This window comes from Lytechinus variegatus, chromosome 4 (genome assembly GCF_018143015.1).
Source record: "Lytechinus variegatus isolate NC3 chromosome 4, Lvar_3.0, whole genome shotgun sequence".
Lineage (NCBI taxonomy): Eukaryota > Metazoa > Echinodermata > Echinoidea > Temnopleuroida > Toxopneustidae > Lytechinus > Lytechinus variegatus.
In genome coordinates, this window is record NC_054743.1 from 56,557,532 (window position 1) to 56,584,852 (window position 27,321).

The following is a 27,321-nucleotide window of genomic DNA, read 5'->3' on the forward strand; positions in this document are numbered from 1 at the left end:
GTGATGCAATACAATGCACAAAAAGAACAATGAACAAATAATGTAACCACGTTATGTAATATAGTATTTACACAATATACAGACATCACTTTTAAACTATTTACATCAGATACTATGTGATTTGATCCAAATACAGTAACAAGCAATATTGAGAGTTTGTAGAGATTGTTGAACATAATCCGTTTTTTTAATTCAACCTTATACTGTTAAAGCGAACCATTTATGATTACCCATCTTTTCCTGCACGCCAGTTTAAGGTTTACCATGCAATTTTGTCACGTACTTCGCATTCATTTTACTGCCCTGTATTGACAAAAATGGTTATCCTGATCTCTTTTGTGTTATTTCTCTTTAATTTTGTATAATAACGTTTTTCCTTTTTCTGATTTTTTTTTATTATTCATACTATTTACAACAATATTTCAAAAAAAAGATGCACTGTACAATAATAATAATAATAATAATAGACATTTATATAGCGCCATCTATCTAGAAATATTCTATTCCGAGGCACGATGTCGTTATTATTACCCCGGCTTTAGCTCGAGCTGCCTTTCAGCGCTCATGCATTCAATCTCTCTACAAACTTTTTTGACAGCATCCTCCATTCATAACCAGTTTGTATGATTGTACTTAAATATATTTAATGTATTTGCTTATTATGTCAAGATGAACAAAATATTACATGCCATCGCGGGAAATGGAATGGAGTGATATGAAAAATTAAATGAAATTATGATATGATAGAAACTCATCAGATTTTGTTTTTGTTTGGTCATCCCCTAAATATCTACAGTACACAACATGCTACAAAACAAGACATCGAACCAATGATGTAATGAGCAATATAAAATTATAATTTGTTTTTTAATAAACATATTAGGAAGTTTGCATTTCTCTGCTTAGATTACGTTTGGTACAAATCATGTAGTTACCCTATTTACAGACGATTCAACTTCATATCCAACATTATAATAATTGCTTGTTTCTAAACAAGATAATAACAATGTAAAAGTTCAATGAAATGTAACTCTTTAAACAAAAATAGAATAATAAGTATCGTATCAGGCATTAGAATTAATTATGTCATATTCAAGGTTGTAACTGCTCGGTAAGAATGAAATATCTAATAGAACTATGACAATATTCGATCAAATACAACCCTCCATGGTAGAGGACGGTCTTAAAGCTGCAGTGGTTATGTTTGGGTATCTTTTTATCTTCGAGTCTTTGAATCGGTTGGTCACAAAACAATTTAAGGACCCGTCCACCACCAGAAAGATAAATTTGAATGAAATTGGGGACGCAAAACAAGTGTAACAAGCGAAATTTCTTCAAAATCGGATGTGAAATATGGACCGACGTTTTCAGTACCGAATTGTGACGTCACGGTGTCATGGCAATGAACCGGTTGGTTCTAAACAGAGTCGCAGCTGACAATCGTTTATACACATTCTAATTTTGAAAAATGATGATGTGTTTGTCCCTGGTTGTTACCATTATTGTGAGGTTGATGAAATTCCGATAGCAACCTTCTTTTCCTGAGAAACACGTGCTTTGTGATATGAACAGTTTGCAATACTTCCGGGTTCACTTGTTTAGAACCAGGCAGCCATGGCACCATGGCAACCGACGTCATCGCTTCAGTAAGCTATAAAAGTTTAATAAGTTATACACTTTTTAAAGAGTCTCGCTTATATCCACAATACAGTTATACATCCATGCAGTATTATCCAATGCATGGACTTTTTACATAAGGATATCAATTGTCACTGAATCACCATAGATTGCAACAATGGCACATAGCATACAGGAATACTTGATAATGAAACACAACAGGAATAATGAGTCGGTTATTGTATCAATTCTTCATTTGCATAACGACCAGAATACCAGAATGCGCATACCTCCCCCTCCCTGAGTATTATGCAGGGTCTGCGTAAGCGGGGGCGGTGAGGGAGGGGCGGGCTTCAACCCCCTAACAAAATCATTCCGTGGCCAATGTTGCTGAATTTCATTCGGCTTATTTGTTTTCTACTTTCATCCTACCATGTTCCGCCGTCAATTCGGCCTTGAGGTGAAAGAAGCAGTTCGTGATTAGACATTGATATTGCACAAACTGCATGCGCAGAAGATGAAAAATCACTAAAATCCTAAGAAATAAATGTACAGTTCTGGTTAACCCTATGCATATTTCAAGATAGACACAATATTGTGATTGATTGCCTTATATTTATTATCCCATTTTTATTTTTCATCCTAATATTCAAGAAATGCATGGATCATATTATGTAGAGAGTGTTTATCTCTTAATTTGATTGAGGTCATTATGTGCGTCCGGAAGTCAGCGGATAAAATGATTATATAATTTATTCACAAAATCGGCTGCTTCCTAATTTTGCTGCTTCAAATCTAAAGCATGTTGACTGAAAAGCATTCTCTAACACAGGGCATCAGCCAACATAACTAAAACCAGTAAAGTTGTGCTTTGAAAATAATGAGATACGCCTTGGTATTCGCTATTGTCAAAATACCTGTATGTTCTCATTAAGATGCACATTATCATTGGGCGGCGGATCTCGTTCGATCAAAGAAAAGATAGCGTTGAATGTCTAATAGGTCCATGATTTAACCGACACATTAACAAATGGTTGAGGTGTGGGATCTTCATTATCAGTAAATCTGTTCCAATTATGGTACTCCGAAATGAAATAACTCATGGCTTCTTGTTGGCTGCCATCCTTAAATATTAAGCTCGTCTGATTCATGACCTTGATGCCGCAACTTCAACTCCAAAAGTTCTCACTGTATAGTGGTGTGTGAGAGAAGATAGAGAAATATACACATATTAATAAGGTTGTTGTGTATTGGGAATAAGAAAAAGACTAATAATACAATGAGAAAAAGGAGAAAGAGAAGTCAAGGAGTAAGACAAAGAGAGATTCGCATGTAATACAGTCTGAGAGAGATGGGGAGAGTGAAAGAAACAAATAGCAAGGGAGAGGGCGCTTCCGCTCAAGGGGGGGGGGTATTAAACAGATATCGTAATATTCAGTTCAATTGAGTATTCGAATATTTAAAAAACAAGTCCATGCTTGTGAGGTCATTTCGAGAAATTCGGGAAAAAAATTTTTTTTTTTTATTTGGGCAATTGATGTATATTTTGTGAAAATACATCACAAAACATCATTAAAAAAATTTAAGTTTACATTTTATGAGCATTAATATTCACGTTACTTGCGGGCGGGGCATTTTGTCTGGTGGACTTTGGTCGCTTTAAGAATCATATGGAGTTGGGTCATTAGATTTAGATTTAGTAAAGGAATGAAAGAGGTCGCTATGATATGAATATTAGAAAAGCCCATGTCCTGGACTTGGGCTTTTCTGACACTCATACCATATTTTTCTCCTTTATTTAAAACATTTCTGACATGATATCAGATTTATCATTTAAGAACAAGATGATTCATTGTATAAGGAACGATTTCCCATATGTAACTCAATTTTGCCAAAAATTGGACTTGGGCTTTTTTTTATCCAGATACTCAATTTAATTCTTAATATCCCATATCCATTCGAAACATAATACAAAAAATATAAATCAGATACAATTTTACAGATGAACATTTTTACTTCGTTAAAAAAATAACATTGAGGATACATGGAAATGAGGGGGGGGGGGTACACTAAAAGCAAAGCTTATCAAGCGTGTATCCTCTTTGGAAATGAAAATAGATATATATTAAATTATTCATATATGCGTATATATTATAAAGGGAAAAAAGAGGAGGAACAAAAAGGTGGAAATCAGATTTATGTAAACATATTTCAAATCACTGACCAAATGCAAAGCTATTCACACAAAGAGATCTCCGCTATGAAGGATATATTGCGCATTAGACAGAAAAAAGAAACGACGAGAGAAGGAACGACAAAACATAGAAGACAAGACATAACAAGATGCAAGCCAAGACAGGATACGAACATAATAAGTAAATACGTAAATAAGAAAATAACGGAGGAAAAGTCAGAAGATTGGGGATTATTTTAATTAGGAAAGGTTATTGTCGATTTAGCGTATGCATAGTGTTAGTAAATCAGCGTGTACCACGCTGAGACGGCACTCATTAATAAGTTCACAACGTCATCGGATAAATATATTTCATCACTGTCGTACAAAATCATATTCGATTTTCAGTTACCGCAATGTAAGCTAACGATGTATTCTTTGCATCATCAGATCATAGAGCTATTAATAGCTCCATGATCAGATGGTCTCGTTATTATTATTTTCTTGTGGCCAAGTTCTATGTTGAATGGTCATTTAGGTTCATGAAAATTTCAACTATGTCTAAATTATTATGATAATGTAAGAAAATAGCGGGAGCCATGCCAGGGGTAAAAGAAATTGGTTTCTTCAGCTGATTCCAGGTATTTGTTTGGCCATTGATTTTCAGTTCATATTTTTATTCCTGTCAAAAAAAAGTATGGGAGATCATCTTAATTTAAACTCTTTTAAAAACTCTAAACTTAAGTCAGCTCGTGTTATGTTTGACCCCCCCCCCCCCCCCGCCGAATGCAGACTTACAATATGATTTCTCTGCTAAAGACTACGCGACCCAAAACACATATATTGCTTCAATATAAATATTCGAAGGCATACTTTCTATCTAAATATTTAATATATATTACAAGGAGAATAGATGGAAGAGCACAATGCAAGCATAAGATTTATTTTGCATACTATTTGGTTCTATATCTGAAAAAATGCAATGATGCTCGCCATATATCATGGCCAATTGTAAATGGAGACAGAAAATTCGTACATGAGAAACAAAGACGGAAAATAAAAACACCTAGCTAATTCCTCTGTATAAGAAACTTGAATATGTTGAAAAAGTGAAATGTTTGATAAAACGAGGTCTTATGACTTACCCAACTGGTTTGCCATGTTCTATCTCGACCTTTACCTTATGTTCATCATCGGAATCAATACTAGAACAATCTAATCTCTCATCAGTCCCACATCGTATGAATCTAATAGTATAAACATGTAGAGAAGAAATATTTTGTTTATTTTATATGAGGGAAGGCTGGTGTTTGGTGGGTCTGCTCTGGGAACGCAAAGTAAAAACACCGGCAAAGGCGGAGACAAAACTGATAAGTTCAATTATTTGTTGCAGGGATTAGATTGTAACTACAAGGAAACTAGATTTACAACAAATGAAATCAAATCAGACTGAAATAAAATGTTAGAGCAGGTATTGTCGTCCTTGACTAGAAGCGCGCTTCCCCATGCATGCCCATTGCCCATGAACAGAAAGTGAAATGTAAGACAACAAAACATTTCGGTAATTCATGTATGAAAACATTTAGTAGGATCTTAACTGTCAAAATGTCAAATTATAATAATCATGTCAATACGTGGGGTTGCACATTTTAGACAGACATGCCACAGAGGGATTTAATTTTAAAGTATCATAGCTTTTATCTCTATGGTAAAGAGCAGCGTGGCATACTAATAACGCATTTTCGTTTGCTTCTCTATGATGAGCATTTATTTTACGTTATACATGCGCTGTATATGCATGATGTATTACATTAAAAAGTAACATTGTCACGGAGTTCCAAACAGAGGTTCTTATTATAATTTCAGCAAAACACCTATTCTCCACAATAAAGAACCAAACTTTGGAAAATTGAAAATAGTGTACCTATCAACCGATAAACGCTTATCATGGACCAACAGAGTATTAAAATAAACTGAATATATCATACCTTAGGGTCCTCAGATGTTTGAGGTCGTCCGATGATCTGAAAGCTTGAATGATGCCTCTTATCTTATTGTTACCAATGTCGAGATCTGTGAATGTGACCTTGACAAGCTGAGATGAGACCTTGTGGAGAGCATTGGGTAGTGAGGTGTGATCATCGTGGAGAGAAGCCGGTTCATCAGCATACTCATGTGTTTGAATGGTGAGCTCTGTCACTGCTGGTAGATGGATCCTCTGGATGACGTCACATCCGATCGTGACCCGTACCTGTATGGTGATCCTCTTCACATTGTCAAACATCGATCCACAATCCTGCCATTCTTCTAGTGTATAATCAGTAACGGTCAGATCAGTCACATTTGAGCTCGTGTTGCAGTCATCCTTTAATTGATGAAAAAAATAATAAAGTGAACGAAAGTGATGACAAGACATCATACTAGTGGAAACATTATATTTATAACCATCCATATCGACTGACAATATATAAGCATACGTATATGAAAGTATAATTCATACATTGCCAATAAATGAAAATTGTGTACATGCCGTGCAAATAAATAATTAAGACAGATTAATTATTTATAGACAAGGTCATGTAAAATGAACAATATAATTTACACAATGGAGGAGAGAATGAAGAGAGAGAGAGAGAGAGAAATTATTAAAAACGCTAAAGATGACAAATTATCAATAACAAATCACCAATGAAGTGTTTTCTTTACTACGTTTGTATTATTGTCAGTTTAATCATAATTAAAAAAACAAATGCATTAAGATTGATTTCTAGTAACTTTTCCTGCACCCTATTTCGAATTTGAAGGCTAAACTCACTTATAAACTAACATGTCTTGCAAATTATTTCATGAATACGAACAGCGAACCAATAATTGCACATAAAATAAAACGAGACAAATGAAAGAAATAGCATAGCACTGATGATTTCATAAAAATTTGATTTAAAATTAGAAGCTTATGGCATAGATTTTTTTTACAAAACACACTATGCGTAGCATACCGATATGCAAACGAGATAGTCGATGCTCCTAATTCACTATCCATTTCGTAATTTCTCGTTATAATTAAACAATATTTTTTTACAGTACAGAGACTCTACATCAAAGCACAATGACGTTACAAAAATGACAATTTACCTTCATTAGAGACAAATTTTGTTTTACATGAGGAGAAGTATATCAAAATACAATTGTAAGTGGGTGACTTCTTTGGTTTCCTCATCTGCTTGATAATTAAAATGTGTACATAACTATTTTATGAATTTGAGCAAAATCTCATTTGACATCCAGTTTTTTAAACAAACTAGAAAGCTCGTTTGATTTTTATTTTCATTCAATGTAACCCTTCGAAGTGCAGTAAAATGGTATGCGGGCTCGGTATGGCTAGAAAACATAACGCATTTCTCTTCCACACCCTAGTACATTCATCAGTGCAATCACAATCTGTGGCTGAAAGAACTAAATATTTTGAGTTGGCCGAGCGTGGAAAGAGAGGCAAAAAAAAAAACCAACGATAGATTGAAAGCAGCGAATAAATTTGTTTGCCTTTGTAATAAAGGAGCAATCATGTTGTGATTTTCATCTGTAATCCGATGTTCTTTTATTGCTATGCCGACGAATACATCTACATCTCTTTTTGAGCCTGATATGCCCCCTAGTGTACAATGTATCAAGATTGTAGTTTAATCATAACAGCTGAAATCAAAATTAGAATAAAAAAATAAACAAATCTAATTCACAGATCCCAATACAGAGGTAAGAAAACGAGAAATTGATTTATATAGAGAAGGACCAGAACGAAAATGTCACGCACCACATTTTGGGAAAATTTATCCTGCTAAAATATCCCGCATAACACACCTTTTTTTAATCTGCTAAGTGTTAAACCTTAATGTGCATTACGAAGTGTAAGTGTTATATATCCGAAAGTCAATTTAGATAACAACTTTGCGTAATTGGGTAAAACTTACAGGCCTATTCGTCATGTGATACATATTTATCATGAATATACTAGTAATGTAGACGAGGTTAATGGGTCAATCAATTTTAATACTCGATAAGTTTTCAAAAGAAATTTAGCTTTGATAAAATGCTGTCCAAACCTCCGAAATTGTAAGTTTTCCATTGCATAAAAAGCCCTCATCAAAACACAATAAGATTCGAAAATTAATAGGAAAAAACACATATATCTGATTGCATTATGCTTAAAAACATCAGTTCATTATGTATCATTTGGTAGAGCTCAAGAATCAAATAAGGGGGCACTAATCCCTTACTTGTTTGTTCTATATTCTTGAACGAAAATGTAAACAATGGCCGAAAGACTTATACAATTGGTTCATGGCTACTGTTAACTATTAATTGACAATTGATATATTAACAATTCAGTATAGATATGAACAATATCGATTTGAACAGTTAATCATAGCCTCATTAGAGATGATGTCAATAGAATGAGTATTATTTAAAAATATTAAAACTTGTATGGCTTGTTTGTACTACATTTTTCATGTAAAACCTCCTAACAGATATTACCTTTATAGTTGATGCCATCGACAATGCTGTTGAGTAGAAGTCACCATGATACTGACCGCAGAGTTTGAGGTTCTTCAGGTGATTCATCTTACAGATGAACTGAGCGAGATCACGTGATGCAGACGGACGTTTACTGAGATTCTCATTGTGATGAAGAATTTCAATCTGATAGAATGGTAACATAAAGATGGAATCAAGGTTACTGTACATTAACACATACACAGAAATGGGGATATAAAAATCAAATCTAGCATGAATACTATTCACGAAACAACACGCCAATCTCATGAATCTAGTATGGCTGCAATCATGGTAATAAACATTGTTATCATAATCATGATAATAAAAAATCTTAATGGAAATTGCGTTTTGCATATCTGCTTACATTCCACACTCCGTATTTTTGAAAGTATCGGCCCGATTATTAATTGAAAATACACAATAAAAACTTAAGGTGAAAAATATAGTCGTTTTAGTCAGATTTTAGGTTTTTATAAATAGAATTATTCATTTAATTTCAAGAATTGCAAGTGCTATATGAAACACAGTAGCACCAATCAAACCAAGTTGTTGAATAAAATGTTCATAAAACTCTATAATCAACTGAACTAAGAAAGGTGCTACTTTAATACCTGAAACATACTTGAAAGAATGAAATAAGATTTACAAGAATAACAATTCAGTAAAGATATGTACAATTTCACCTTATATGAGGCATCATAGCCCAATTAGACAAATTAATGGCAGCCGAATGAGGAGCATGAACAAAAATCAGAACTTGTATGGTTTGCTTGTAAGTTCGACTTTTTACATGTAAAAACCTACTAACATATATTACCTTTGCAGTTGATGCCATCGATGATGATGTTGAGAAGAAGTCATCATGATACTGACCGTAGTAGAGTGCGAGGTTCTTCAGATGATTCATCTTACAGATGAATTGAGCGAAATCACGTGATGCAGACGGACGTTCACTGAGATTCTCATTGTGATGAAGAATCTCAATCTGATATAATAGTAACATAAAGATGAAATAAAGGTTACTGTACATTAATCCGTAGACAGAAATGTGAATATAAAAATCCAAGTTATCATGAATATCACCCAGGAAACAACACACCAATCTAGTATGGCTGTAATCATGGTAATACAAAGTGATATCATAATATAAAATCTTAATCGAAATCGTGTTTTGCATATCTGCTAACATACCACACTCCGTATTTTTGAAAGTATCGGCCCGATTATTAACTGAAAATACACAATAAATACTTAAGGTGAAATATATAAACCTTTTAATCAGATGAAACAAATGTTTGGTTATAGCACAATAACTTGGTGGGTTTATGAGTTAATAACATTCAAAATGTTTACAAATGATTTTAGGTTTTGATAAATAGATTTATTCATTTAATTTCAAGAATTGCAAGTGGTTTATTGAACACAATAGCACCAATGAAACCGAATTGTTGAATAAAATTTTCATGTTACTCTATAATGAATTGTAATAAGAGGTGTGCTACTTGAATACCCAAAACATTTTTGAAAGAATCAAATAAGAATAACAAGAATATTAATTCAGTAAAAATATGTAAAATGTCGCCACAAATTAATGGCCACAGAATGAGCATGAACAAAAATCAGAACTTGTATGGTTTACTTGTAAGTGCTACTTTCTATACATGTAATAACCTCCTAACATATATTACCTGAGTAGTTGATGCCATTGACGATGATGTTGAGTAGAAGTCATCATGATAGCAACCGTCAAGTGAGAGGCTCTTCAGATGATTCATCTTACAGATGAACTGAGCGAGATCACGTGATGCAGACGGACGTTCACTGAGATTCTCTCTGTGATGAAGAATCTCAATCTGATATAATATTAACATAAATATGAAATCACGGTTACAGTACATTAATCGGTAGACAGAAATGTGAATATAAAAATCCAAGTTATCATGAATATCACCCAGGAAACAACACACCAATCTAGTATGGCTGTAATCATTGCAATACAAAGTGATATCATAATATAAAATCTTAATCGAAATCGTGTTTTGCATAGCTGCTAACATACCACACTCCGTATTTATGAAAGTGTCGGCCCGATTATTAACTGAAAATACACAATAAATACTTAAGGTGAAATATATAGTCCTTTTAATCAGATGAAACAAATGTTTGGTTATAGCACAATAACTTGGTGGGTTTATGAGTTAATGACATTCAAAATGTTTACAAATGATTTTAGGTTTTGATAAATAGATTTATTCATTTAATTTCAAGAATTGCAAGTGGTTTATTGAACACAATAGCACCAATGAAACCGAATTGTTGAATAAAATTTTCATGTTACTCTATAATGAATTGTAATAAGAGGTGTGCTACTTGAATACCCAAAACATTTTTGAAAGAATCAAATAAGAATAACAAGAATATTAATTCAGTAAAGATATGTAAAACGTCGCTACATACACTCTAAAAACAGTCTAGTCAAATAATTAACTAGATTTCTCAGTCAAGTGAAATTAACTTGAAAATCAGTCAATTTCTAGTTAATTTGCTCCCTTTTACTATAATGTCTGTCATCGACGAATAACTAAGTGAAGTAGTTACGTTTGACGGGTTTTCTATAATGCGCTCAGGGGAACAAGCGCGGTCGCTTATTGGTCGATTCCGAGATCGCGCGATGGTACGGTTCGAGTAAAAAGTACCGGTTGCTGCTGTAGCTGTGGCCAACTGGATTTTGATGGATGATTTTGTGAGGAAAATGCTGGTGGAATGGGGGATGGAGGAGTTAATACACACTTTCAAGGGTGAGTTTGAACTGTATTAGTTCTAATCTAGATCTAATCTAGGTCTAGATCTAGAGATCTATTCTAGATCTAGTCTAGTTCGACTTCTAGATCTAGCATATCAAGTCAATGCCCAGCGGCGCACGCACAGTCGCACAAGCGCAGCCCGGCCCGGCTAGCGCTAGGGCTATAGCCTAGATACGATAGGGCACGGCGGCCGTGACCCCTGCCTGCTGCACTGCATATTAGGTACAGTACGCGCCTGGCCCGAATATGACAACTTTTGCCATTATTGGCTTGTGGTCTGATCGACTCATGTTTATTTAAAGCTAAAACGCGAACGCAAAGTTTGACCAATGAACATAATTTTTAGTTTTACATCATCGTAAAGCTTGGAAAAAACTGCACAATGACTCATGGGAACTAAGTAAGCTGTACGATACCATCAAGCGAAATTGGAACGAGGGGAAATCGTTTGTGGTGACATAAAGTAGGATTTTACGTTGAGTTTCATCCTATTTTGATATGAAAGGGGTGTTTTTGACCCCAAAACGCGAATGCAATTAACATCTTTGCAAAAATTTCAATTATTTAATGGAAATAATATGATATCATCAGCATTGTAATCATTGGAACTAGGGATAAAAGTGGGAACTTTTTTCAGGAATGACAAAACTGTTAACAAAACATGAAATTTCCAATGGTATTTCCATAGAGTGGTAGACACGCGCGGAAAGCACGCGCAGTTGTGTCCCGTAGGATTCGATATGATTTAGATCTAGTTTAGGGTCTAGGCCTACTCTAACGTTTAAGACTCTAGATCTAGAATCTACTCCAGATGATCTAGTAGATTTAACTTAAGCCAAAAGGGCTTAGGCCAGGCCTAGAAATCAATCTAATATAGGAGAGCTGCTAAGTATAAGTTTAGGCCTATCCTAGGCTAGACCAAACATATATAGCCTAGGCCGATCTAGGCCTGTGTTGCATTGCATTATGGTAGTTGGTACTCTGTGTGTACATACGTCTGTGCCCACCGGGTGTGTTTGTGCATTGTGTTTGTGTTATCGGCCAGATCACATGATGAAGGTCAAAAGTCATTTTTAGGGTCAATGAACTTGGACTGAGGTTTTTTTTTTGAAATGTCATAACTTTAAAAGTCTTTAAGGCCTTTTTCATGATACTTGAATAAAAGGTTATTCAAGTATCTTGCATCAGTGTCAGGTCACATGATCAAGGTTACAGGTCATTTTGGGTAAATGAACACACATTAGCCATCAAAGTCAGCACTGCTGCTATAATGCATTGCGTGATGCAGGCGAGCATGCCAAAGCAAAGGCGTTCCAATTGTTTTGTAAAAGAGCAGAGAAAATATTGGTGAAGGTTTGAGAAAAATCTAATAAAGATTAAGAATGTTATTTAGAATTCAAAGTTTTGTAAATGCATGAATTTTAATATTTTTATGTTCCTGATTTAAAATTCTATTCATGATTAGGTGTGAAATGATTTGTCTATTGTACATACCGGTATATGTTTTTATTATAGGATGTCAGAGCTATCCTGATGGACTCTTTTAACGGAGAGAACTTTGTGAAGGAAATGGATAATGGAATGCTTTCTGTACAATCTCGCATAAAGGTTGTGCGAATCCTGGTGTCTTGGTTAATACAAGAATTTACAAGCAAGTAAGTGTCCTTCAAATCAAGTGTCTTTCCTTTTTATGGCATATTAAACCTTCCAAAACAAATTTACACTTAATGAAAAAAGGACTGATTACATACATAACATGGATTTCGGTTCATCAATATGTTACTTAACCACACAAAAACCACCAAAAATGTCAATCGCTAAACAAATGCCGGTACATTTTCATATTGTAAAAGAACATTTTTGACAAGTCTTCACTGACCTATCATGTGAAGACTATGTTTCAATTACGTGCTGCACCAAAGAATTAATTTTTCGTGTTTTCCCTTGAAATTCATGACTTTTCTTTATTAAATACAGCCTGTATATTAATATAATAGAAATATTAAACTAATCAAATATTAAGAAATTTAGCTATTTTAAATCAACAGAGTCATATGAAACCCACTTGAAATGTACAGTGTACATGTATATTAAAAACAAGAGAAACAAGAGAAAAAAATCGAAGTGATATGGAATCGAGCCACAAACAATTGGGAAAATTAAAGGCCTGGTCACACCGTCCGAGCGTTGTTGGAGCGGAGAGAAAAAAAATCATCACCGCTCGCTACCGTTCACCATTTTCGATTTCGATTGTTTTTTTTTTTATTTTTTCCCAAATTTTGAGAGCAAAATTCAACCCTCTCTCCCTATACCGCTCCAACAACGCTCGGGCGGTGTGACCAGGGGACCGTTTCATCAACATTTTTGTCTGACAAGTTGGCAGATCTGACATCTTTCCTTGATTATGATTGGCCGAGAGGCACTGTTCCTATGGTAACTGTCGGATAAAATGGGACTTGTCGGATAAAACGTCCGACAAGTCCTTTCATGAAACGCTCCCCAGGTCTTAAAATCATATTGTAGAAAATTTTCAAGTGTTGGTATTGATGAGAATGCAGGTCAAAAATCGCTGAACTGATTTAAGATAAGCAAAAAAAAATTCCATTATTAATTATTCAGGCCACCTACAGATGTCAAGGTCGCTCTAGCCAAGGCGGTGGTGTCGCAATTTCCCAAGCTAAAGGACCTTGAAGGAGTAGGTCATGTGAGTAAAATATGTATTTATGCATTTTATAAAATTAAACGATGTAGATCTACATAGAAATAACGATGGATTTGTATTCTTTGCACAATTCTTGAGGTATGTGCAAAATTTTGTGGCAATCGGTCAGGTCCCAGGGGGGGGGGGCTGAGCCCCCCTCCTCCATATTTAATTGCCTTGAAATAGCCCAGGACAGATAGGGTTATAGGTTGAGTGATGAAAACTAAGCTACTAGTCAAGAAATACATGTAGCTTTATCTTCGTAGTATAATTGTATAGGCAGATTCTCCAGAAATTAAGTTGCGTGGAAGTGTGGATGATAATGAGGATTGCATAATTGTCAATCACAAGAGTAATGAGAGTTAAAGGGATTTTCATTTTTTTTCAGGAAGCATGGTATTCTCCAGCTAGGGAGACTACGGGAGGCATCTGGATATTTGGAATATCGACTTGTAAATGTACGAAAGAGAGGACAAAAAAGTGCACCAATTACATCGGAGCCAAAGTAGACACCAAAAGCCACCATGGCAGACTTAACAGGTAAATTTTAGCGAGCAATAAAGGCTCAAAACATGTTTTGAACATGTATAAATGTTACTGGGTGTACACCGATTTGAATAGTGTTCAGGTACCGCTGAGCCTGTTGAACCTCCACCGATTACCATGTGCAGGCTGCACCAGTATAATCTTAGGCCCTGTAAGGATAATACTGGAGGGGTGCTACAGAGGGAAATGTGCATATGATTTTCCCCCAAGGCATGATCATACTCTTCAACCTAGGGGTAGGGGTTCTTTTATGTTGCTTTCTGCGCCCGGGGGGGGGGGGTAAAAACTATTTTGATTGAGAAAGATTTTGATCTTGGCTCAGCTAGGGCACTGTTTTAGTAGTTATTACACCACTGTGTAAGATACTGTAGTTTTTGGCTGCCAAGTTCTGAAATTTATAAAAGTGCATGTTTGTTTGTATTGCCATTGTGATGAAATCATGTGATATATGTGTAGTTATTTTAAAACTGCTGCTTTTTTCCCCTTTAGTAATCGTAACAAAATGAGTTCATGTTTTGCCAATTTTTCTTTCTGTGGAATTACCCATATTGCTCTTTCCCTTTCAAATTGTAAATAAGTGTATACTAGTAACATTTTATCATTCATTCCAGATTCAGCAGGACTTCAGGATTCTTTATCCAGAGGTTGCAGATAAGCTGTTCTTAGAGTGGCCCAAAATAGCTCCCCTGGTACTGAAGTATGCAGACCTCCATAACCCGACATGGCGGGAATCTTTGACTGTTCCACATCTCGGTAAGAATATTAAAAAAACACATTTTTAATTGAATAATATTTACAACATTGAAGCTGGAATGATGCAAATATAGAAATGATATTTGGAATGGAGAGAAAGAGAGATTTCCAGCAGGAACAAAAAAAAGAAAGGTAAACTAGAACTGCAATCGTATCAGAACAATGTGCATGCATCGACGCCTTTGATTTCCCAGGTTTTTCAATCAATAAGCAATATCAATCTCTGAAAATTTGAGATGTGAAAGAATAGAAACAAGGAAGTTATGGCCATTTTACGATTTTCTGACTTTACATTTCTATAAATATTAAGTTTTTAAAGGAAGACTATTTGAAATTTATTGCATGAAGATGGCACTTTGAAGGGCAGGTTATGTGGCTCAAATGATAGAGCAACTCTCTGACTATCTATAGCAAATTGTTTGAAGTCTGTAGCATGCAGGACAACAGAGATATGAAAGAAGAAAGAATGGTATGCAAATGGACTTGAAATAAACAAAATGGTGGCTGCACGGTCATGCATGAGGGATTTTGGAAAATGAAATTGGAGGTGCACAACAATGGGTCATGGACAACAGGTATACTAAATTTGGAAGGATTTTGGCCTGGGCAGAGCTCACAATTAAGGACCATGTTTTAAATTGGTTGGGGAATTCCATATTATGCATCACCTAATCTTATTTAATTTGTTTTCTTCCTAATTGTGCAGCATCTTCTGACTTGACATGTCCTGCAGCAGAAGTGGAGACCATGGCACTTCTTGCGCTTCCTCAAATCTCGCCTCCAGGAATGAAGAAGGTGGGGAAGCGTAGTATGAGATGCAGCAGGGCAGAATCATCCAAAGCCTTCATCAACATCGGCCCAGTAAGAAAATCAATTTAATGAAATGCAAATTTCTCTAAACATGTTAATTTTTCACTTTTAAAAGTAGCATGGAGTACTGGTCAATGGTGGAACATTTTGATAAAGTTTACTTGGCCTTTGTTTGATTATCAGCAAACAATACTTCATATTTGCACTGTAGTATGGAAACATTTCAACACAAATGTACCAAGTATTTTTAGAATCGTAAGTTAAAACATGCGTGATACGTCAAAAAGTCAGATGTCCCATATATGAATTTCTGTGTTCTGTATCAAAATATAAATTATTATAATTTATTTGGATAATTGTTATGTTACCACTGTTCTACTATTTCCAGCACATCCAATGTGTATCATGCCTTAAATTATTTGCACATTGATAATTTATGTGTATAGTAATGGTTTTAGCAAGGTTCTTTGGAGTTTATTTTATACCGCAAGTATTCCTACATACCTTTAAATTGTCCTTATTATTCATTTAATAATAAGCGTCAATTACTCTACCTAACGTGTTAATTCTCTGCATGGTTCATTTTCAAATATGCATTTTTGCTGTGTTGTTGGAAATGTCCCTACTGTAAACTTTCAAACAGGCATGAATTGACTTGAAGGATCTTTGTATTTCTGGGAGACTTAGTTTGCAAATTGGGTGAGATCCACTTTTTATGGAAATTGAGTTATTGATATAAAGAACATTGTTCAACTGTACCTGTCTTTTGAACAAAAGTTCTGAGCTAATTTTTAGAGCACTTAAGAAGAAATGCATTTCCCGTTTAGTGTAGTCTTGTATCGTCCCGTCTAGTTTGTATCTTTTTATACCATTTTCATTAATTAATGATACTGTAATATTATTTTGGGGAACCTGAATTACAAGCTCCGCTTTCCAAGGTTTCCCCCACAATATACAGCTAGCATTTAAGTTAAAACTGAACTTTCTAAAATTCAATTATACATTATATCTGTGTACTGGACCTTTGTGAACTATTTCAATATTTCTAATTGTTAATTTATTCTATACTCACATTTCTGTTGTAAAATAATTATCTTTGCTGTTATTGTGGAAATAAACGAAATGAAATGAAAAATTTCCTAATTTCACTTTTACTTACATACATGTAGACGCCTGAACAAAATCTGGCAAACAAATGCATTTTTCTCTGAAGTCACAAAAATGGATCAAACCCGTTTTACAAACAAACTTTGAAGATATATTGCGTTGTTCCCAAGACAGGTATTATTAATATTTACTCATTGTTTAAATGGAACTCTTTAAAAAGATCTCACAATTATGCGCCTCTGATCGGGATTTAACAATACTTTGTCCCATGCCTCATTGCAAACACACAAATGAATGAAATTTGTTTTCTTTCAATACCTTCAAATTAGTTTAACAACATTAATGATTTACACATTTTTTTGTCTTGGGATGACATGTGCAAAACGAAAAGAAAAATGAATAACATTTCATATTGTATTTGTCAAATACTCTTAATTGCTTCGTCATGTTATAAGAATTTGTAATTGCTATAATATGATTTGAAAAGTGATAGAGCACCATCATTTTTTCTTTCTTTCAGGTGGGGACAAACCTTCCAGAGTACCTAGAGAACTGCCAGCAAAAGCAACCTTTTGTGCTCGCCCTTGGAGACATCCTCAAGCCAGAGCAAGTGTTCGTTATTTGCGATGGTGCTGCCTTGGAAGCAATGTCCCTCATTCACGGAGCGGACCTTTGCTTTAAGGCCATCTATATATTCTGTGGGTAAATTATCCTTGGGAGGCAGCCAACACTTATGACTTCCTGCAGAAAGTCATTTACAACGCCATCTAGTACCATTTCCCTTAGGCTTACATCTCTAATCTTTTATCATAGAGTCCTAGGCATGGAGTGGTGCAAGAAACTTGCAATTGATTGCAAGTCATTTTCATGTACCGGCCTAATCAATCATTAATCTTACAATCAATTTCAAATTTGCAATTGATTGCTGGTCAACAAATATAAATTATTTGCTTTAGTTAAGATTGTTGTATCACTTGTAAATTTTTCAACCAAAATTTGTGATTGATTGTAAATGTTTTCTTGCAACACCCCCTAAGAAGAACAAACTGCTGTTTGGGGAATTGTTCCTGGAGTATGCAGATTGAAATGCTATCTTGTACATGTTTACTGAAGTCATATCAAAACTCCAAGCAAACTATACTGTTTTGACATATTTTGCAAATGTGGGCTACTACCTTTAAAGTCTTATTCAAACAAGGCACGACAAAGCTCAGCAACTTTTGTGTACAAAGTCAATGGGATATGAGGCGTCAAATATGTTTCAGAGACAAGTGACCTTTTTTGAAAAGTAGACCAATTAAATTTCTTTAAATAGCGCAAAATAATTTTTCCAGATGATCTTTATACAGGTTATAGTTATACTATGTTACGTGTGATGATGCAAAATCCTTTTTGTGCCACTTTCACCATTTAACATAGGAATTGGTAAGAAGGTCATACTGGCTGTTACTTGAATAAATTCATGAAAATGGTCTAAACAATGACAACAGGCTACATCTGGAGGAATAACATAATTCTTAAAAAATGGAATTTCTCGGATTGTCATCAGACCTACCAACTTCTCCTTTTTAAAAGGAGTTACTCCTTTTTAGAAATTTTAATATACATTATACCATATGGTTAAAGAAATCTTATTGTCCAGGTATCTTACACTAATCTATGTGAAATATGCTGTGACTCCTATTTTTTAAATGAATCAGTCCTATATTTAAGTTTACAGGTTGGTAGGCATGTGGCATTTTTGAAAAATTGTTTTTCAAAAACAGGATCACTGTAAGTAGAATTTGATAAATGAATATAAAAAGAGTGGTTTCTTAGCTTTAGGTACATTCAGAATTAGATTGTCAACGACATTCATGATCATCTCATGAATATGTTTTTTTTTCATTGTACTCTAGTTTTGCATGAATACAATGCCAGCAATGGCCGAACGCTATGGCCCGAATTCACAAAAAAAAATTTCAAACCATGAGGCGGTTTAACCCTAAAAAGACTGACCTCAACATTTTTCTCGATAAATCTGTAGCTGGTGCCGCGCAGTTCCATGACTTTATTCTTGCAAGTCTTGTGCAATTTTTTAGACCAAATTTGTGACTCCCGGGTATGCACTTCCGAAATTACACAACATTTCATAAATGCATGTTGACCCAAAATTGCTCAAAAAAGTGAATTTTTGTACAAATCCAATGTAAATTGTGTGTTTAGCCAAAATTCATAAATGTATCATTATTTCCCATTTTACTAATCAAACTCAGTTTTATCTTGTTTATGGTCAGAATAAAGTTGCGGGCGATTTCCAGAAAAAAAACAATAGAAAACTAAAAGTTGAAAAACAAAGTAAATACATAAGAAATTTTAAAAACCATAAAATACAAAAGAAAAGAATTACGATATTGAATTTCCAATCAGAATCCTACAAAGAGTCTGAATAAAAAATGGAAGCATTGATTTTACGTATAAATTAGCATAATTATGAGATTTTTCAACCTATGTGTATATTACAAATGACAGAATCTGCCCAAATGCGCAGAAAAATGTTAATATCTCAAACAACGTTCCCAAATCACATTTAACAATTCCTCTGAAAAAAACATTTCTGGCTTTACAATGATACCAGCCAAAAGTAGGTTTATAACTGAACATCATAATGTTTTTGACCTTCCTTAATTCATTTGGAGCAAAAACTTTGATTCCAGCATAATTTATATTATGCGTAAATTAGCATAATTTATATTATGCGTAAATTCGCATAATTAATGAAATTATATAATTTTTTGAAAAAGTAACTAATATTATTGTAGGTTTTGTCATGGGTGATATAATTGCCAATATTTCTACAGTCAAGATCTCATGCTCGGTCTATAAGGGTCAACTCTAAAAAGCCTGGGGGGGGGGTCAAAATAGCTCAGTATTTTTACGGTTAAGGGAGTTGAAAATAATGATTTTTAATGTTTCACAGTAATATATGTAAATGAAATGTTCTCAAAATACTTTGATTAAAATTTTTTGATTAAACTATTAAATCAAATACACAGTGTATATTTGCATGTTGCCTTGAATGTATGTATAAGATGGTTTGCTCCTGTAATATATGTAAATGAAATGTTCTCAAAATACTTTGATTAAAATTTTTTGATTAAACTATTAAATCAAATACACAGTGTATATTTGCATGTTGCCTTGAATGTATGTATAAGATGGTTTGCGATTGCAATGTCTTATGATTTGATCTTACAGCATGATTGAACTGTGATGGCACAAACACCAAAGACTAAGGAGGTGCAGGAAAGAATGCAAGTGTATGCTATGACTGTCTGAATGGTGAAAATCTACTAGAATATCAGTGAAAGTCGAATGACTATATTTATTGTCAATACTGACTGATAAAAAGAGTGAAAAGTGACTAGAAATGAATAGTGAAATGACTGAAATATCAGTGGAAGTGTGATAACTATATACGTAGTCAAAACTGACTCGGAAAAGTAGTGGAAATTACTAGAAATTCAGTAAGAATTTTTAACTGATTATCTAGTCAAATAAATATAACTAATAATTATCAGTCAAAATGACTGATTATCAGTTGCTCCCAGCTGACCCTTTCGCCCAGTCAGATTTGACTAGATATCAGTCATATTTGACTATTCCTTTTTTAGAGTGGATATGAGGCATCATAGCCCCATTAGACAATGGCAAGATAATGAGGAGCATGAACAAAAATCATAACCTGTATGGTATACTTGTAAGTGCTATTTTTTTACACGTAAAAAACTTTACATATATTACCTTTGCAGTTGATGCCATCGATGATGATGTTGAGTAGAAGTCATCATGATACTGACGGAAGAGTGCGAGGTTCTTCAGATGATTCATCTTACAGATGAACTGAGCGAGATCACGTGATGCAGATGGACGTTCACTGAGATTCTCATTGTGATGAAGAATCTCAATCTGATATAATAGTAACATAAAGATGAAATCAAGGTTACAGTACATTAATCGGTAGACAGAAATGTGAATATAAAAATCCAAGTTATGGCACCCAGGAAACAACACACCAATCTAGTATGGCTGTAATCATGGCAATACAAAGTGATATCATAATATAAAATCTTAATCGAAATCGCGTTTTGCATATCTGCTAACATACCACACTCCGTGTTTTTGATAGTATCGGCCCGATTATTAACTGAAAATACACAATAAATACTTAAGGTGAAATATATAGTCCTTTTAGTCAGATGAAACACATGTTTGGTTATAGCACAATAACTTGGAGGGTTCATGAGTTACTAACATTTAAAATGCTTTTAAAAGGATTTTAGGTTTTGATAAATAGTTTATTCATTTAATTTCAAGAACTGCAGTGGTTCATTGAACACAATACCACCAATGGAACCAAAACATGAATTGATATCTTAACTGATGAATAAAACTATCATAATAACTATATTGAATTCGAATAACGTAAGAAACAATGAATAATAAGGTTGGATCTTAAGTATTAATAATTTTCATGTAGAGCGTTGTGGCCCAGTGTATTAGTCTTGAAACAGAGGATCGTGAGTTCGATTCCCAGCTATGGCGTAATTTCCTTCAGCAAGCAATTTATCCACGCTGTGCTGCACCCAACCCGGCAGAATTCATTTTCTCAAACGCTCTAAGCGCTGAAAGGCAGCTATAGCTAAAGTCGAGTAATAATATTAAGTAACAGTGCGCCTCGGATTAGATTATGTCTTGATAGATTGTGCTATATAAATACCTATCAATTTTTTTCATTATTATGTAGACGGGTTCTGTGCTCAAGATGCTTGTTTCATTTAAAGCATAAATCTAACAATCTTCATTTCTTACGCCATGAAAAATACCACATCAAAATCATACTGAAATTAATGATTTTTTTTTAATACTACAGACTATTGTTAATGTTGGATGAGTCTATTAACTTAAGCAACTTCAGTTCTGGATGTGTTTATCACATTATATTTTATTTCACAGAAATAAAGCATAGTGGCAAATTGATATAAACTCTAAGAAATAAAAGTTTTGACTGAACAGTAGACGCAAATTTCACTTCTTGGGCCATTGTCTGAGGTACATTCATTACAAACCCTTATGCAAAAGATAATTAGACAACATCATAATTTCATGAGATACGAATGCATATACATGTAAAGTTTCATTGAAACAAATGGAAAGAAACGAACAGAGAGAAAAAAACGAATTTTGTGTTCATCTTCCGTGCTCATGAACAATTCAAATGAAATGAGCTTTTTACCCTATACAAATTTTGGTTCATATTGTTAATGTAGAGAATGTGCTAAAAGAAATCTCTTTTCCCGATCGTTTTTAATTATTACTGTTTTTTTTACATCGATAGCACTAATCAAACATTTGCCTTTTTTACATAATAAAGGACTGGACTATTGTTTGTCATTTCGAATATTGTATGCATCTTGATGGCTGTATATTAACTTTGAAATGACAAATTGCCTTTTTCATAAACCTTGCAAAATGTAACTAGATTTATTTTTTTTTCAAAACACACAAAAAAGAAAGCATTAAATCAAGATTATCATGATTAAAACGAAACCAAGGCGATCATGATTATATGCTTATCCCTAGACGCTTCAATAATTAGAAGGTAAAAATAGGTTTAAAGCGGCAAAAATATACCTTTCAGATAATGCTAAAGATTATTTTAACGTAATATTTTAGACATCACGTACATTACCAGACTGACGCGTCTGTCGTTATTTGTTCTTTCATCGTTTGTTTCTTTTATATACGTACTTGTCAACAGGGGAAAAGACTAACAAGTAATGGTTCATTTCAATAAAAAAATCAAATAAACCCCTACCTCCTGACCTTTGGCAAACCTAAAATAAAAATGTTAATGGTCTAATATCATTCAAAAAGGAAAATGTAAAGTACATTGCGTCACCGAAAATAGGGACACCGGAATAAATGTATTTTTTGCCATTAGAATCGTAACTTCTCCTCATAAAATTAATGGAAAAATAATATGCTTCAATTCTTTTATTTGATACCTCAACATTTATATAACGCATGCATGACTGAATTAAAACAATGGAAAATGGTGCTACGAATCTAATTTGCACGAGAAAAATTTGCAATTTTTAGTCAGTTTTTCTGGCTTTTACTATTTTAGAAAAAACAAATAATACATCGATCAGCCATCTTTTCCTCTTCCATATGAGACCAAAAGCGTAAAATATGATTGACGCAAGGTTAAGAAAAGGTTGGATAAAAACATGCTTGAGTTTTACCTATTCAACGGATGGTTGGAAACATGGGCGGAAATCCAGGGGGACAGGGGGTACGTGTCCCCTCTACTCAAAATAGTAGGGGGACACAATATCAAATGTCCCCCTACTATTTTTGGTCTTTGGTGAGGCTAAGAGATATATCACTCAAAATGGGAATAAAACGTGCGTTTTGAGACGAGATGTCCTTTTTTTGCTTGCTTGTCAAATACATTTTCGTCGAAATGACCTTAAATTTTAGGTAATAGCCTTTTCTTTTTTTTTTTTGCTTGTCAAATTTTCCAGACCCTTGTCCCCCCCTACCTTTTGGGATAGATTTCCGCCCCTGGTTGGAAACAAGCATCCCTCCCCTCCACAAACACACACAAAACCGCAGACAATAGGCTAACGTTGAATGCTTCTCGGGCTGGGGAAAGAAAGCCCTTTTTTGTTGCAGGCTGGGTTATGTCACTATAAGATGGTGAAATTAAGATTATCATGACTGATTGATAGATTGACTGAATTTATTCTACTTCTCTTTCAATTCAAACGCAAACTACAATACAAAGTTAAGTAAAATATAAAAGAAAAGGGAATCCACTTTGAAGCAATTATGTCTGCTCATTTCGGTTCCCTGGAATAGCGGATTATGATGAACTTATGATAATAATTAAGAATGTTTAACAGAATAATATAATAATACAAACTGGGCCAAGCGCGTTATGCCTATACACAATGTTCGAACTACATATCGTTCCTCTGGTATATAACATTTGACAAATTTGAGTTGAAGAAATTGAATATCCTTATCGCTTCATACTGCAATAATTGGAAGAAAATAAGAAACTGAAAATATACCTTTGCAGACGATGCCAAGGATGATAACGTTGAATAGAACTCGTCATGAAATGTGGGTCTGTAGTATTCATCACCTAGACAAAGTTCCCTGAGATGGGGCATCTTACAAATGAACTGAGCCAGATCACGCGATGCAGACCGACGTTGACTGAGACTAATGTAATGGATGTCAAGACAATCAATCTGGAATAATAGTGACATAACGTTGAAAAAAATACGTCATCAAACAAGGGTCTAATCATGCTAATTGAACCATTGAACTCTATTCTACATTCGGTTAAATGAACAAACCTGGATCATCGACTTATTGTGAATTACTCTTCGTCAATCACATAATGTTATGAGAATCACAGTAATTAGCTCTAACAACGATGAATGGAAATATAACTATTCTTAATCATGATAATGTTTATCTAATCAAAGGCTGTCAATTTGGCATATTTCCTTTAATGAAAAAACCTGGTCGGTGTTACGTGAAGATTCATCATTCATTAAATAGGCAAGGTGATCCGGGTATTATGTATTCGTTATGCAACATTTGAAATTTCTAAAAAGACATTGAAAAAGACATCTAAGGTCATTTCATATCGTAAAAAAAAATGGATATGTCGGCCTATATACTGCCTTCTTACAAATCGCTTATGTTTTTCAATATATTTATATTCATATTTCTATATCAGCTGGAAACTATTAAGATACCATCCTTTCTACCTTTGTCTCATCTTCTCTATGACTTTGCCAGTGTAAATATATTTCCTTGCAGTTTAAATGGTACCCCGGGGTGAAATAATTATATCTAAATAATGTGAAATTCAACGACCAAAAACTGTAAATTCCGGCAATATCTGATGTATAATTTAATTATCGTATTTCAATACTTATTATTTTGCGAAAACAGTCAAGCTGTCATGAAAACAGTATGCAATTTTTGTGCTGATGATTTCAGTTCCCGGCTATCTTTTGTTATGATATCAATACAAAATTAAACATTTGGATATGGTATGTCTCACTTGCAACGAAACCAGTCGGAAAAATACAACAGTGTTGTAATAAAAATCTTATTTTTGTTCATTCACTGTTGACAATGCTTGAATTAATGTAATTTCATACAATATAAAAATGATATTGAAATGTCATCATAAGCGTCTTCATCATGGTCATTGCATATTCATGAAGACATGTATTAAACTGCTTCACCAAATGTAATGCAATCTTCGTTATTCCATGTAGTTTAGATCAAATTATCAACATGTTATTTCTCTGAGTTTGCTTTATCAATTCAAATTATATTGCGTTCAGCATGAAACAAGGCCTTAATAAAGGAATAGAACATACAGGTTACCTTTATTGTGAGCCACTTAGGTTATATGTCATATTCATTTAAATTTCGATTAAATTTGAAGGTACAAGAATATTCAAATCGTTTGTTTTAAATTAGAAGAAACAGCCTCCGAATATATTTAATGAAACAATTAACATTCGAATGGCACCTATAGGTTCATAGTTTATTATTTGAACGTAATATTTTAGACATTATGTACATTACTAGACGGATGCGTCTGTCGTTATTTGTTCTATTATTATTTACGTCCTTCTGGACAAGGGAAAAGAGTAACAAATAATGGTTCATTTCAATAAACAATCAAATAACCCACTACCTTCTGACCTATGACATATCTGAAATAAAAATTATAATGGTCTTTAATTATTCAGGAGAGAAAATGGAAAGTACAGTACGTCCCAGGAAAGAGGGATTAAGTATAATTAGCGGACTGGAGTGTGTGACTATAAGGACTATAAGAAGGAGAAATCAAGAATATCATTATAGATTGATTGAATTCATTTTGCTGCTATTTCAATTCAAACACAAATTGAAATACAAACTTAAGTAAAATATAAAGAACAAACAAGTGGAATGCCTCTGGCCGTCTCACCTGCATCACGTGATTTAATATAGCAGCAGTGCTGATTTTTGATAACTACTATAACTCACACAAGATGTTCAGTGATAATTGGTTACTCTTATTTCCACGTTTTATAAAGTTGACCAATACACTTATAGAGATATGATGGCAATTCAACAAATACCCCTAACGTGGCCAAAGGTCATTGACCTTAAATGACCTTTGACCTTGAGCATGTGACCTGAAACTCGCACGGGATGTTCAGTGATACTTGATTATTATAATTTCCAATAATGATTATTTCCAATAATAATGGTAATTCAACAGATAGCCCCAATTCGGCCAAAGTTCATTGACCCTAAATGACCTTTGGCCTTGGTCATGTGGCGTGAAACCCATGCAAGATGTTTAGTGATACTTGATTAACCGTATGTATAAGTTTCATGAACTAAGTCTATATATTTTCTAAGTTATGATGACATTTCAAAAACTTAACCTTAGGTTAAGATTTTGATGTTGATTCCCCAAACATGGTCTAAGTTCATTGACCCTAAATGACCTTTGACCTTAGTCATGTGACATGACATTCAGGCAGGATGTTGGGTAATACTTGATTAATTCTATAATCAAGTTTCATGAACTAGGTCCATATACTTTCTAAGTTATGCTGTCATTTAAAAAAACTTATCCTCAGGTTAAGACTTGGTATTGACGCCGCCGCCGTCGGAAAAGCGGCCCCTATATTAATAGCCTCACTCTACTATGCAGGTGAGACAAACAGAAAAGGAAATCAACTTTGAAGCAAAGTCTGCTTATGTTGGTTTCCTGGAATAACTACCGGATTAAAATGTAATTTTAAACTGTCAAAATGAAATCATGGTAATAGAAAAGAATGTTCAACAGAATAAAAAATAATACAAATTGAGCAAAACGCTTTATGCCTATACACAATGATGAAACTATAATAATATATCATTTCTCTGGTATAAAACATTAGACAAATTTCAGTTTGAATAGTGAATGTCCTTATCACTTCATACTGCACTAATTGGAAGAAAATGCAATGAAACATGAAGAGAACGACAATAAGAAACTGAAAATATACCTTTGCAGACAATGCTAAGGATGATAACGTTGAATAGAACTTGTCATGAAGTGAAGGACTGGTGGTTCCATATCTATCCCCGAGATGAAGTTTCCTGAGATTAGGCATCATACAAATGAACAGAGC

General features: G+C 34.1%; 2 protein-coding genes across 4 annotated transcripts; one reads left to right on the forward strand and one right to left on the reverse strand.

Annotated features, from left to right (window-relative positions):
• Positions 1-1,094: 1,094 nt before the first annotated feature.
• Positions 1,095-27,321, reverse strand: LOC121414373. Of its 3 annotated transcripts, XM_041607528.1 has the most exons (8): positions 27,196-27,321; positions 24,187-24,369; positions 20,849-21,013; positions 9,162-9,329; positions 8,324-8,488; positions 5,779-6,155; positions 4,936-5,037; positions 1,095-2,805 (listed from the first exon to the last, which is right to left on the reverse strand). In XM_041607528.1, exons 1-8 carry the CDS (start codon positions 27,304-27,306, stop codon positions 2,787-2,789), a joined length of 1,290 nt encoding a protein of 429 aa, XP_041463462.1. In that variant the 5' UTR covers positions 27,307-27,321; the 3' UTR covers positions 1,095-2,786. The 3 variants fall into 3 exon arrangements, with proteins under 3 accessions (XP_041463462.1, XP_041463464.1, XP_041463463.1); XM_041607530.1 differs by lacking the exon at positions 24,187-24,369; XM_041607529.1 differs by lacking the exon at positions 20,849-21,013.
• Positions 11,055-18,799, forward strand: LOC121414374. Its single transcript, XM_041607531.1, has 6 exons — positions 11,055-11,142; positions 12,664-12,803; positions 13,768-13,852; positions 15,007-15,148; positions 15,855-16,009; positions 17,586-18,799. The coding sequence occupies exons 2-6, from the start codon at positions 12,682-12,684 to the stop codon at positions 17,769-17,771; spliced, it is 690 nt and encodes a 229-aa protein (XP_041463465.1). The 5' UTR covers positions 11,055-11,142; positions 12,664-12,681; the 3' UTR covers positions 17,772-18,799.